Consider the following 14,614-nt stretch of genomic DNA (forward strand, 5'->3'; position numbering starts at 1 on the left):
CTCCACGAGTCCCAAGGGCCCCATCTCCCTGTCGCAGTCCGGGTGTTCCAGGTAGTCTAGGACGAACTCTAGATGTTCCCGGAGTGCGCTCAGCTTGGGGATGGCTGGAGTAGTGTCCTGCTGGGCGGAGTCTGCATCATCATCGCCTTCGTCGTCGGAATCTTCAAGTTCGGGACTGACACCAGCAACCGAAGACGCGATCTCGATATCAGACAACGTCTGATACCCAGGATCGCCCTCGTCGTCGTCCAACCACTCACGAACATCGTCCACATCAACATCGTCGCCGTGCGTACGTAGCCGTGCATGGAAGTCATCCACGTCAAACCCTAGGAAATCGTACTCCACATCTGTTCCGAGAAGCAGACGAGACCAACCATTTTCAAGAGTTTTCACAGGGACTTCCTTCCATGCACTAGCCCAGTTGTACAGCGCAGACTTGATGTTGTAGCGGCGAAGGTTTTCCAAAGTCCGCTTGCCTCGAGTGTCACGTCCTTCCCTGCGCTCGTCCTCGTCCTCGAGAACCACCATCACCTCGTCCAGGAACTTCCGACGGTACAGGCGCTTTGTTGCCACGATCACTCCTTGGTCCATTGGTTGAATGAGAGCAGTCGTATTAGGTGGCAGAAACATGCACCTAATACGGCCATTCTCAGCAACCAAGTCCTTGTCGCACGGGTGGGCAGGTGCATTGTCGAGGAGAAGGAGAGCCTTTACCTGGTCGCGAGGAATTCCCAGTGTCTTCGTCTGGTAATGTATGACCTCCTTGACGAAGTGATGGTGAAACCAGTCTTTGAAAATCACAGCTGTGAACCATGCTTTCAAAGAATGGTACCATACGACAGGAAGGACATCCATCACCCCACGAAGGCACCGAGGCTGCTTTGCACGGCCAACAATAACGGGCTTAAGCCGGTGCATGCCATTAGCATTGGCACAACACAAAGCAGATATCCGTTCCTTAGAAAGCTTGCGGCCAGGTACACGCTTCTCCGTCTCATCGGCGAGAGTGTTCGTTGGCACCGAGCGATAGAATAGGCCAGTTTCGTCAGCGTTATAGACTTGACCGAGAGTGAGGCCCTCCCTGTCGATCAAGCCTTTCACCTTGTGCCGAAACTCGTCCACTCCATCCTCGTTAGCGTCCAATGCTTCGCCATGTGCTTTACGGTTAGTAAGGCCATGTCGCAACTTGAACGCGAAGAGTCAACCCTCGGATGCCTTGAAGTCTAGGGCGTCGTGAAGCCTTGCAAACTTCTCAGCAGCAGCCTTCAGCTCCGTTCCACGTACCATCACACCAGCTGCACGTTGCTGTCGATACCAAATCAACGTGGAGCGGTCGATCTCTGCATACTTGGGAGTAAACATAACCTTCCTCTCCACGTTGCATTTGCTTCTCGACGAGAAGTCAGCCGTGTACTGCATGAGCTTGTCTCGGGAACGCTTGATATCAAACAAAGTCGACCGGGCCAGGTTGAACTCGCGGAGAATGCGAGAGGAAGACCAACCCGCATCAACCTTCTCCAATATCTCCCGTTTCTTCTCCAGAGTCAACACCACTCTCTTCCTTTTCTCAGGAGGCGGGGCCATCATCACACACACTAAGAGTAGGGCAGAGAGCAGCAGGAGGCCTTGCAGCAAGTACGGCACCACCACAAAAGCGAGCACGTGGGCAGCCATGACGAAGAGCGTAGGTCTTGTCGCGGTGAGAGACAGGCGGGAAGTGGGGAGGATGCAGCGGCGCTCTATCGGACGTCGGAGGAATGACGAACCAAAACAATGCTCTCACGCGGCGCGCGCGGCAAGTTCAAATTACGGACGGCAAAAAATCGATTTTTTTTCCAATTTTTTTGGATTTTCGGACCATTTTGGGAATGTTTGATCCCAGGACGATAAGGTTCGGTTAGTGGGGATGTTCGGTTATTGGGCGTCCGGATATTAGAGGGATTACTGTAGACAAAATCCACTCAACTACCGACCAGTATCACTGACCAGTGTTGTAAGCAAGGTATTGGAAAAGCTTATAAGAAAAGCTTGGGTAAATCATCTAGAAGAACACAGTATGATAACAGAAAGACAGTTTGGTTTCAGAAAAGGAAAATCATGTGTTACTAATCTGTTGAGCTACTATGACAGAGTAACAAACACAATACAGGAAAGGGAAGGATGGGTGGACAGTATCTATTTAGATTTCAAGAAAGCTTTTGACACAGTACCACACCAAAGACTTTTATGGAAACTGTACCATCAGGGAGGAATTCGAGGCAAACTGCTTTGCTGGATGCAAGACTTTCTCATAAAAAGAGAAATGAGAACAGTACTAAGAGGAAACTACTCATCATGGAAAGAAGTGACTAGTGGAGTACCACAGGGTTCAGTGCTGGCACCAATCATGTTTTTAGTGTATATAAATGATATAAACAGTAACACTGGAAATGAGAGCTATCTGAATATGTTTGCAGATGATGCAAAAATACAAAGGAGAATTACTAACACAGACTCTTGTAAAAAGCTACAAGAAGAATTAAATAAACTTCATGAATGGAGTAGTACATGGCAAATGGAATTCAATGTGGACAAATGTCATGTAATCAAGTTTGGTGAAAGTGGAAAAAGACCTGACTGGGATTATAAGTTAGGAAATAAAACCCTATACACATCAGAAAGAGAGAAAGACCTAGGCGTGATCATCAATAACAGACTATCTCCGGCTGACCACATCAGCGATAAGGTATGGAACATGTATACACTGCTTGCAAATATGAGAATAGCATTCACATACATAAATGAAGACATGCTAAGAAGGATAATAACATCATTCATTAGACCAACCCTGGAATATGCATCAGTAGTCTGGAGTCCTCATCTCAAAAAACACATAGACAAGATTGAAAAAGTTCAAAGGGCCGCTACAAGATGGATACCAAGCTTAAGGGACCTAAGTTACGAAGAATGACTAAATAAACTGAATCTACCAACACTACAGGAGCGAAGGAAAAGAGGTGACATGATAATGCTATATAAGTGCATATCAGGGAAGGAGAAAATAGACATAAATGATTACTTAACATACAGAGAAGCATCAGCAAGAGGACACTGCAAAAAACTGCGTAAGAAGAGAGGTGATAAAGACTTAAGGAAATTCAGTTTCCCAAACAGAGCAAGTGATCAATGGAATGCACTACCCAATGAAATAGTGTGTGCCAAAACAATTCACAAATTTAAGGATATGTACGATAAATATGGTTTAAGACACGGGACAGTACGAGTTTGACTCATTCCTGTAAAGATACAATTAGGTAAGAACACACACACGCATGCACACACGCATGCACACACACACACACCTCTATTTAAACATAACCCCCTGCTTTCGTTTTGTGAGTGTGGGTGTAATATTTTCCCTTTTTCCTGAATGAACAGATTTAGGGCATTATTATTATCCCAAAGCAACATTTACTCTTCCCTCTCAGTCCATCCTCCATGATAACCAGTTCCTTACCTCCACAATTACCCACCTCTCCTCCCCTTACCTGTTATCCCTGTTCACCCCTCTGTGACTTGCACGCTGAAAGAGATGGACTGACTGTTTGGGAGAGGAGGAAAGTAAATGGTTACTTTTGATCATGACTGTACCTGCTGTTGGAGGTGATGGAGTATGGGAGAGTTTGGACTGATCTGGTACAACAACTATACTGTACTTTACAGTACCTGCCATTGGCTATTTTAGTGTAAGAGGCAGTGTGGACTGGGCTTCTGAAGGTACTGCTATGGGCGAAGTGAGCAAATGTAGGAAGAGATGTTTACTCATCGTTTGGCTGGGAAATGAGCAGCCCAACACGACACGGCCCAACCGCAAAGGTTCTCAGAGGCTAATACTTTTTCTAGGACGCGAGTTAGAGGGACGTGGTAGGTGGTGGTGACCATCATCCACTCACTTTATGTAGTGCTGCCTACTTCTTCCTGAGCCTTTATCATTCTTTTTCTGTGTCTGCTCTCTCCCTATTTCTCCCATCTTTCCTGTCATTTCTTATTGCTTTTCTTTCCTTTACAGGTGGCTTTACATTGAGTGACAAGCCAAATGGTTTCCTGTAAGCCAAGAAACTATTTACAACGCTGGGTGGTAACCATATAGCCAAACCATACGTGCTCCCTACGTGTCAACAAGTGGGTTGGTGGAGGGTTAGTGCCCCTCCCTGTAAAACAAATAACTCAAAGTCAAATGGCCACCCCTTACGGGATAATGGCGTCTGGCAATAGATAGATAGATAGATAGAGTTAGAGGGAAGAGATTCTTTCTAGGGTAGTAGATACAATCAATAAATTCTGTTTTTAGCTATATGTTTACTCATGAGACCAAAGAAACACCTTGGAATCCCAGCTTTCCAAGGGAATGTACTGAGGGCTTCAATTGACATGTTCCACTATGAAATTGATTTATAGCACTGTGAAAGGGACATATGTGAGGTACTAGCTGTTTTTCACTTTCTTATGTTGATTTGCTGTGTGTGTGTGTGTGTGTGTGTGTGTGTGTGTGTGTGTGTATTTACCTATTTGTATTTACCTATTTGTAGTATACAGGAATTGAGCAATGCTCGTGTTGTCCTGTCTCCATATCCACATTTATCAAGTCTACCTTTACACACATGAATATTTTTCTCATGCACCACATCTTTGTCTAAGTCGTTCCAAATATTTAAGTATTTACCTAATATACCTAATTGTGATATACACGGAATGTACTCTGCTCGTGGGTTTCCGTCGCTGTTTCTCAGTAAGTCGAATTTAGCTTTAAACTCGTTTAAGTTTTTAGACTGGACGATCTCTTTGTCCAGGCTATTCCATAAGTCTATACTTCTGTGGGGAAAGCTATATTTCTTGATATCCTTCAAGCAGCTTGACTTTTTCAATTTCATTCCGTGTCCTCTTGTTGCTCTCTTATCCCATACAAACAGATCTTCTTTGTCAATTTTATCTACTCCCACTATGGTCCTGAACACCGCAATCATGTCTCCCCTCTTTCTCCTTTCCTCTAACGAAGGCAAATCCAGTTTTTCAAGCCTCTCTCTGTATGACAGGTCTGTCAGACTGGGGACCATCTTGGTTGCTGTTCTTTGTATTCTCTCAATCTTGTTTATATCTTTCTTTTTGTGTGGGGACCACACTACCACTGCATATTCTAACCTGGGGCGGATCATGACCACTATCAATTTTTTCATCATTTCCTCATCCATATAATGAAATGCTACTCTTATGTTAGTCAAGAGTTTATAAGTCTCTCTATCTTGTTAATGTGCTTTTCTGGTGACAAACTATCTTGGACCAGCACTCCCAAATCTTTCTCTTCTCTCCTTTTTGTGATTAATTTATTGCCCAACAAATAATTCAGTGATGGTCTCCTGTTACTTTTACCTATTTCCAATATTTTACAGTTCTTTACATTAAATTTCATTTCCCACGTCCGGCTCCAATTGTGTATCCTATCCAAATCGTCCTGCAGTATTTTACAATCCTCCTCAACCTCTATCTTTCTCAAGATCTTTACATCATCAGCAAACAGACTTGCATAACTGTTCACTCCATCTACCATATCATTTATGTAAATCAGGAACATTACTGGCACCAACACTGAGCCTTGAGGGACTCCACTTGTTACTTCCCTCCATTCAGACATCTTTTCCTTTATTACTGTCCTCATTTGTCTGTCTCTCAAAAAGTCTCTCATCCATTCCAGAAGTTTCCCCTTTAGTCCTCCTATATATTCTAGTTTCCACATTAGTCTCTTATGAGGTACCTTATCAAAGGCCTTCTCTAAGTCTAAGTACAAACAATCCACCCAACCATCTCTCTCCTGTACCACATCAATCGCTCTTGAGTAAAAGCTCAACAAGTTAGAAACACATGACCTTCCACTTCTGAATCCAAACTGACATTCAGCCAAAATATTCATCTCTTCCAGATATTTTATCCATCTGTCTTTCAGGATTCTCTCACACAATTTTGCGACCATGCTGGTTAGAGACACTGATCTATAATTCAGGGGTTCTTCCCTGTTTCCTCCCTTGTAAATTGGTACCACATTTGCCCTCTTCCATTCTTTTGGCACTTTCCCCTCTTCCAGTGAGCAGACGATTAAGCTGTGAATTTTATCCGCCAGTTGTTCTCTGCATTCCTTCAGTACCCAATTAGAAATTCCATCAGGTCCTGGGGCTTTCCTTACATCTTGAGTTTCCAGTAATTTATACACTTCCTGTACCTCCACTTTTATATCTTTCATCACCGGAACATTTCTAATCACTCCCTCCCCTTCCACAAGCTCCTTTTCTTTAGTGAAAACTGACTGGAAACGTTTGTTCATTATTTCTGCTTGCATTGCCGCATCCTTAAAGACCTCTCATTCTACTTTCAGTTTGGTAATTCCTTCCTTTTGTTTCAGTTTGCCATTAACAAATCTATAAAACAGTTTGGGTTCATCCTTGCATTTGTCAATTATACCTTTTTCAAAATTCCTTTCTTCTTCTCTACGTAATCTTGTGTATTCATTTCTTGTTCTTTTATATTCTTCCTTTGTTCTGTTGTTACCTCTCTTTCTCCAATTGTTCCACGCCTTATCTCTCTCTTTTTTTGCTATCATACACCTTCTGTTAAACCACTCCTTTTTCCTGTTTTCTTTCCCTCTTACTCTTGGTACAAATTTTTCCACTCCCAAATTATAGAGGTCTAGAAAGATATCCCACTTCCTCTGTATCTCTCTTGTTTCTCTGAATTTTCTCCAATCCGCATTTTCAAAAAAGTTTCTCAATCCTGTAAAATTTGCTTTCCCAAATTTGTATCTTCCCTGTCTATGAAGCTCGTCTCTTGGCTCGACGTTTCCTATTAACATCTGGAACTCAATGACCACGTGATCACTTTTTCCCAAAGGACAGAGATATTCCAATGATTCTATTACATCGGGTTCTTTGGTGAACAGTAAATCTAACCTTGCTGGTGTGTCCTCACCTCGAAACAGCGTCTCTTCTTTGACCCATTGCGTCATGACATTATTCATTATTATATTTGCAACGTTGGGTCTGGTTAATACTTGGATGGGTGACCGCCTGGGAACACCAGATGCTGTTGGCATCCCTACGTGTCAAGTGGGGTTGGTGGAAGATTAGTGCCCCTCCCTGTAAAACAATTAACTCTAAGCCCTTGGCCACCCCATTTGGGATACATGGCATCTGGCAATGAATGAATGATGAATGATATTTAATAACATAGTGCCCCACGAATCCTCGCCGCCTCCCGAGTACCATTCCTCCCAGTTTACCTCTTTACAATTAAAGTCACCCACTAAAATTATATTATTGCTTTTCTCAATTATTTTTTGCAAACAGCTAGCCATATCTGACAACATCTCATGGTATTCGTCATCCTTCCATGCTCTCGTCTTTGGGGGAACATACACTACCGCCATATCTCTCTTAACATTCTCTCCAGTTTCTAATTTCATATATATCACTTCAGCCCTGCCTTCTCCCATTTCCACAGTATCTACAATTATGTTGTTCTTCACTGCTATCATCACTCCTCCTCCCTTTTTTTCTTTTCTGTCTTTTCTCCAAAGTTTGTATTTACCATCTCCCAAATGAACATCCAATATCTTCTCTTAATTTGGTCTCTACAAAGCACATGACATCAGGTTCATGTTCTCTCAAGAAATCGTTAATTTTGATCCTTGTCGATATGAAACCATCAACATTAGTATACATCACCTTCAAATTATTTTTGACGTTTTTAATACCCTCTTCTCTCCTACTCTCTGTCCATACCACTTCCTCAACTTCTGATCTTTCACAACCATCCCCCTTAGTTTCCTTCACTTCTATTTCCTTAAATACCATTTCCTTACTTTCATATCCAATACTCTCCAAAAAAAAGTATTACACTCTTCCTCTGTCCTCTTATCAGTTTTTTCCTTTACTTCTTCCTTTAATGATTTTAAAACTTCTCTTTCTTCTTCATTCAGATCTTTTCTTATTATAATATTTTCCATCCCCGCCTCTTTGCTTAATTTCCAGGTCACTTTAAGTATCTCATTTATTACACTTTCTGATGTAAACTTGACTCTAATTGGTCTTGTTTCCCCTTTCTTATAAGGCCCTATCTTCCTTACTTCCTCAATTTCTTTTACCCACTTGTCTCCTTCGGGGTCAATCTTGCCTAATATTCCTCTCACCAGGTTCGTGTCTCTCTTGAGTCTTACGAACCTAACCTCTTCTTCCTCTTCCCTGTTTCCAAATACTACCACACATCTGCTCCTTTCTACAGTTTCTCTCACTATTTTCTCTTTTTTCTTCAGTATTTTCACTACATTTTCTTCCATTTCTTTCTTGTTCATTTCCCTTTCTTCCTGGATGATCTCTCTTAAGCTGACCACTTCTTTCTGTTCTTCTTTTACGTGTGCCCACTTTGCCTTATGTTCTTCTAATACATTACTCACCTTCTCCATTTTATTAGTACTCTCTTCTAGTTTCCTCCTAAATTCAACATTTTCCCGCTTCAAATTCCTAATCTCTTCATTCGCTGTTTCATTGGATTGGATCAGACTCTGTATGGTAGTTTCCGTATTTACAGACACAGACTTTATCACTAGATTCTCTACTTTCTTTTCAAGTTCACTAATCCTCATAATTAATGTTTTAACCAGGTCCATGACATTGGTATTTGCATCAAATCCTTGAAATTCTAGTCCCTCATTGTTTACATTTTCAGCCATGTTTGATGGTTAAATACCAAAACAGCTGTTACCGAAAAAAAAACTACAAACATTCATGTACAGTCTAGCCAATAAATATTTACATTTTTGGTAGTCTATTAACTTTCATTATTTTAAATTTAAAACAAGACCTTAGGAGACAGGACAGACAAAATTCCTGAAACTACTTAAGGTTAGCAGCGGTGGCTGGGATGTCTGCTCTCTTTCGGCTGTGTGTGTGTGTGTGTGTGTGTGTGTGTGTGTGTGTGTGTGTGTGTGTGTGTGTGAGAGAGAGAGAGAGAGAGAGAGAGAGAATGTGAGAACGTTAATATTTTAGCTCAATTATTCTTCTGTTATTGTTCACCTACCTCACCGCAATGTTGAAAGTTTACACCAAGATGAAATTATGATGATAGGCGTATGGTACAAATGCGTGCTTGCTCACTGCGAGCTCACAAAGTGCACTTTACTAATACTACACCTGCCACTGGTTGTGTTGTGTAGGAGGCAGTGTGGACTGGGCTGGAGAAGCTACTGTACTGTATCTACCACTGGCTATGTTGTGTAAGAGGCAGTGTGGACTGGGCTGGTGAAGCTTTTGTACTGTACCTACCACTGGTTGTGTTGTGTATGAGGTACTGGGGACTGGGCTGGTAAAGCTACTGTACTGTACCTGCCACTGGTTGTGCCTTGACCAGGCTGCGGCAGGCCATGATGACTCGAGCACCACGACGAGCCAGGTCCAATGCTGTCTCCTTCCCCAGACCTGTCACAACACAAACAAATTACTGTACTTACGTTTTATTTTTTTTATTTAATTTACCTAAAGTGACATACAGCCAATCCCATTTTCTGACTCTGAGGTGTAAACGCTTGAGGTCTGGCTGCCATACTTTCAACCAAACCACATAGTGGAAGGTGTGATGCTTACAGTACACTCCTGGTTATACAATGTCTCCTGGGACTTGTTTTACCAGCATTAACTGTTAAAGCCCAGCACCAAATCTAGAGAGCTGCTTGCTATACACTTGGATAGTTACAGAAAGTGCTTGTTCTAAAACCATCGTATCTAAGCAATGACACTACCCAAAACACTCAATGAATGATCGAAATACTTAACAATCCTTCATTTCTCCACCGCATGTGTCCCTAAGTGCCTAGCTGAATGCACTGTGGATTGCAGAGGTGAAGAATATTCATGAAAGTCACTTTTGGAGTAGTAGCATGGCTGTGTTCGAATAAGCACCCGAGGCCGGGACTAGGACAGGCTGTCCATGCAGGACAGTGCGGTCAGGCTAGTATGACACTGGCACCTCCATTTCCCCCCCCCCTCTGGCACTTTCACTCAGTCTCTTCTTTGAATGAGTGGGAGACTTGGCGTGGGTGAAAATGGCATGGGCAGGGTGGGCAGCAGTGACAGCAAATGCATCAGATGAAAAGGAACCAGAGTTAATCATTCCACGCCCTTCCACAACACACAGATGACTGCCTATACCATATACTCTCCTCTCATACGCTTGTGTGACACCGTGGTGGCAAAAGATATTGATGATCATTTCAATCTGTGCTGTGAAAAGAAAAACAGCTATGTCTATCTGAAAGGCATTACAAAACACCACATTTCCGGCAGCCAATACAATTGGCTGCACCTTAAGAGTTAAAAGGTAATTTGGGGATAATATTGAGTAAAAGAATGGCATATCAACACAGATCCAACTCAGAACTGCAATGGTGCTAGAATTAATGACGATCATACGGTCGGCATGGTTTCCCATAATTCACCCATGAGGTATTAAATATGTGTAGCTATGTAATGCTTAAGAGTTGAACCCATGCCAATACAGCATTTCTTAAAAACTCAAAATTAGGCCAAGAATCACCTTTTGAATTTTTTACATCTTGTCACAGGACAACATGAATAGTATTCCTCCATCCATCCATCCATCATCCAATCCTACATTGCCCCATGAGGAGCATAGGAGCCCGGGGCTAGGCAGTTGGTCCCGACATTTAAGATGAGAGTGACCAGCCTCACTCATCCCTGAGTGGCATTACATGAGCAATCAACCCCAACCACCCCTTGGATATAAACCTTCACCGGCTCAATCCGATTGGAGCACAATAATTACCCACTACACCAACAGCGCCAAAATTTGGTTATATGGTTACCACCCAGCGTAGTACATGGTTTCCTGGTGCACAGGAAACCATTTGGCTTGTCACTCAGTGTAGAGTCATCCACAGGCTGAAGGAAGTGGAAAGAATGAAGGAAAGAAAGAAAGAAGAGGGAGTGTAAAGTCACCCGTAGGCAGAAGGACAAGGAAAGAATGAAGGAGAAAAAGACAGAAGAGAACGGAAGGAAAGAAGGATGGAGAAGAAAGGGCAGATACCTGAGAGCCGCAGTACATAGAGTGAGTGGATGGTGAGCGCCCCCATCTACCACCTCCTCTAAAATGTGTATCTGTGCCCAGTATATGATCTGATCTTATTCCAACTAATGCCTTAGACCACTAGAGCACTTACAGCTTCTACCAACTCTCACTCAGCACAATTTCTCTTAATGTAAAAAATGATCTTATCTTGAATCAAGGATTACCATTTTTTTTCCTTTTTTTCAGTTTTTGAATCTGACGGACAATGAATTACAGTTAAAAAACAAAGGATTCTGAGACTGCTGACTCTGAAAATGAAGTCTGGAAACTCTGTTAACATTTGCACCAAAAGCTGATCACAGATTATGTACTACTATGGCCAATACTACATTATATTCTAAACTAAAAATCCGGTGATTGCATATGAAGTAAGATTCCCGGTGAATATAGGAGAATAGCAGGTAGTCAGTGACAGGAGAAGGAAGTGAGGATGACAGTTAAAGGGCATGACAGAGAGAGAGAGAGAGAGAGACAGACAGACAGACAGACAGACAGACAGACAGAGACAGAGTACAAGGGAATACTTGTAAGATATGTTCTGGACTACAGTAGCCTAGCCTTGGGCCCTTAGACTTCAAAGGAGAAGTAATGGATTGGTTGATCTAACAGAAAGATTTGTATAATAATAATGCAATGTAACATTCGGGCAAAGCATTTGCAACAACAGACTCAACATTTCACAGGAACATGATGCTGCATCAGTACTGCACCCCGCGCTGGGGGTGCACAGCGTAGCGGCTCTGCCCTGGTGGAGGTGGCAGCCATCAGGGGGTCTTCAGTGAAGATTGTGCTGCTGGATGATCAATGTCTCTGGTGGTGCCAGTGGACCAAAGCACCCTTTCCCGTTAGGAAGAGCATCCAGGGGAGTAAAACCAATGTCTCAGCTATTCTTATGAGTTGAGGAAACGACAAAATGGTCCTCAGTTCAGTGGGTGCGAAGAATACCCAGGCCTCGACAAAATGAGACGCTGAAGCAAGATATTTGGTTGGCTACAATGAATGTCGGAACACTGGTGAGGAGAGGCAGAGAGGTGGTGGAGGTGTTTAGAAGAAAGAATGTGGACATCTGTTGTCTGCAGGAGGTCAGATATAAAGGACAGGGAGCGCGCATGTTTGGAGGAAATGAGAGATACAAACTCTGGTGGAGTGGAGGTGACGTGTGTGCAAAAGGAGTTGGTATCACAGTTGAGGAAGAACATGTTGAGGATGTAATAAAGCTTGTGCGAACCAATGACAGAATCATGAAGATCATGGTGGTATGGGGCAAAAATGTAGCGCACATTTTCTCAGTTTACGCTCCCCAACAGAGAAGATCAGAGGAGGTAAAATGTATATTTCTGGATAAGCTGTCTGACTGTCTGGAGGAGGTACTGGAGTCCGACATACTTATAGTGGCGGAAGACATGAACAGCAATGTAGGAGCAGAGAGAGCAGGCTTTGAGGATGTTGTGGGTGGATACGGATTTGGACTGAGAAACCTGGAAGGAGAGATGCTAGGGTTATGCCAGGAGTACAGTATGAGAGTGGCAAACACCTATTTCAAAACGAGGAGAGAGCATGTCATTATATTTAAAAGTAGCGAGATGGAATGACAGATTGATTACATCATGTGCAGAAAGTGCCAGGAAGTGGAGGTGAAGAATTGTAAGGTTATACCAGAGGAGGAATACCTAACTCAGCATATGCTGATCTGTGCTGACATAAGTGAAAAAGAAAAGGAGGATGAGAAAGAAGAGGGAGAGGAGGATTAAAGTGTGGAAGCTAAAGGAACAAAACAGGAGAAGAATATTTGAATAAAAGCTTGCTGAAAGATTGGATCAGGAATATCACAGTTGGGATGAAGTGAGAAATACAATAATGGAGGTAGCAAAGGAAGTGTGTGGAGTGACAGGTGGAGGAAGACAGAAGGAGTGGGAGACCTGGTGGTGGAATGAGGAGGTGCAAGAGGCTATAGAAGGAAAAAGGGAGGCATTTAAAAGATAGAAGACAGACAAAACAGAAGAAAGTGAAAGAAGTTACAGAGAGAAGGCAAACCAAACCAAGAGAGCAGTGGCAGCAGCAAGTGCACAAGCATGGCAGGAGTGGAGAGTCTGAATAGTGAAGAGGGAGTGAGAAGCATGTTCAGAATGGGGTGCTTCTGAAAAGCCTAGTATTCCGTCAGATGGCTCCACTGTAGCAGTAAACACATTCCTGCGCTGTATAAAAAGCATAATTTTATTTGTTAAATATTTACACTGTTGTGTGAAATTGTGAATCATGGTAATGTCATATGCCGTTATATAAATAATACAAATAGAACACATATATATAACTTATCATGAATTGTTTATATTTATCATAAACTGAAATTAAATTATCACTGATGGCATGTGATGGCAATCCGCCATTTCAGTGGTTCTATATTATTTAATTTCTGCTACATTTAGTGCAAGCTAGATTCTTAATACATAGTTTGTTCAGAGTGTAAAGTACACCTAGTGGGTATCTTGACTCATCCAGTCTCTATGTGGGCAGAAATTTAATACTGAGTAAATACTGGCATTCACCATCATAAATCATCCGGTCTGAGGAACCGTCCCAAAACCAAGATCGTTTACGCGTCATTCTTTGCCCGGTCTCACCGAGGACAGACGACTGTGGAAGGTACACAAGCCAAGACATCGCCTCCAAGTGATCCACAAGATTCACACGGAGTCAAGTTCAGTATTCACAATTATATATATATATATATATATATATCTATACAGTAATAACTCTAATATCCGGACACCCAATAACCGAACATCCCCACTAACCAAACCTTATCGTCCTGGGATCAAACATTCCCAAAATGGTCCGAAAATCCAAAAAAAATAAAAAAATAAATCGATTTTTTGCCGTCCGTAATTTGAACTTGCCGCGCGCGCCGCATGAGAGCATTGTTTTGGTTCGTCATTCCTCCGACGTCCGATAGAGCGCCGCTGCATCCTCCCCACTTCCCGCCTGTCTCTCACCGCGACAAGACCTACGCTGTTCGCCATGGCTGCCCACGTGCTCGCTTTTGTGGTGGTGCCGTACTTGCTGCAAGGCCTCCTGCTGCTCTCTGCCCTACTCTTAGTGTGTGTGATGATGGCCCCGCCTCCTGAGAAAAGGAAGAGAGTGGTGTTGACTCTGGAGAAGAAACGGGAGATATTGGAGAAGGTTGATGCGGGTTGGTCTTCCTCACGCATTCTCCGCGAGTTCAACCTGGCCCGGTCAACTTTGTTTGATATCAAGCGTTCCCGAGACAAGCTCATGCAGTACACGGCTGACTTCTCGTCGAGAAGCAAATGCAACGTGGAGAGGAAGGTAATGTTTACCCCCAAGTATGCAGAGATCGACCGCTCCACGTTGATTTGGTATCGACAGCAACGTGCAGCTGGTGTGATGGTACGTGGAACGGAGCTGAAGGCTGCTGCTGAGAAGTTTC

The 14,614-nt window shown here is 43.0% G+C and overlaps 1 protein-coding gene across 1 annotated transcript in view; it reads right to left on the reverse strand.

Moving 5' to 3' along the window:
- LOC145415366 (retinol dehydrogenase 13-like) overlaps positions 1–14,614 on the reverse strand; it is a 252,244-nt gene that overhangs the window by 219,846 nt on the left and 17,784 nt on the right. The window contains exon 2 of the mRNA XM_080284650.1: positions 9,408–9,500. Within this exon, the coding sequence (XP_080140776.1) occupies positions 9,408–9,500 (93 nt within the window). The remainder of the gene's footprint in view (positions 1–9,407; positions 9,501–14,614) is intronic.

This window comes from Coenobita brevimanus, chromosome 102 (genome assembly GCF_032717465.1).
Source record: "Coenobita brevimanus isolate Jiangsu-jjx chromosome 102, ASM3271746v2, whole genome shotgun sequence".
Taxonomy (NCBI): Eukaryota; Metazoa; Arthropoda; class Malacostraca; order Decapoda; family Coenobitidae; genus Coenobita; species Coenobita brevimanus.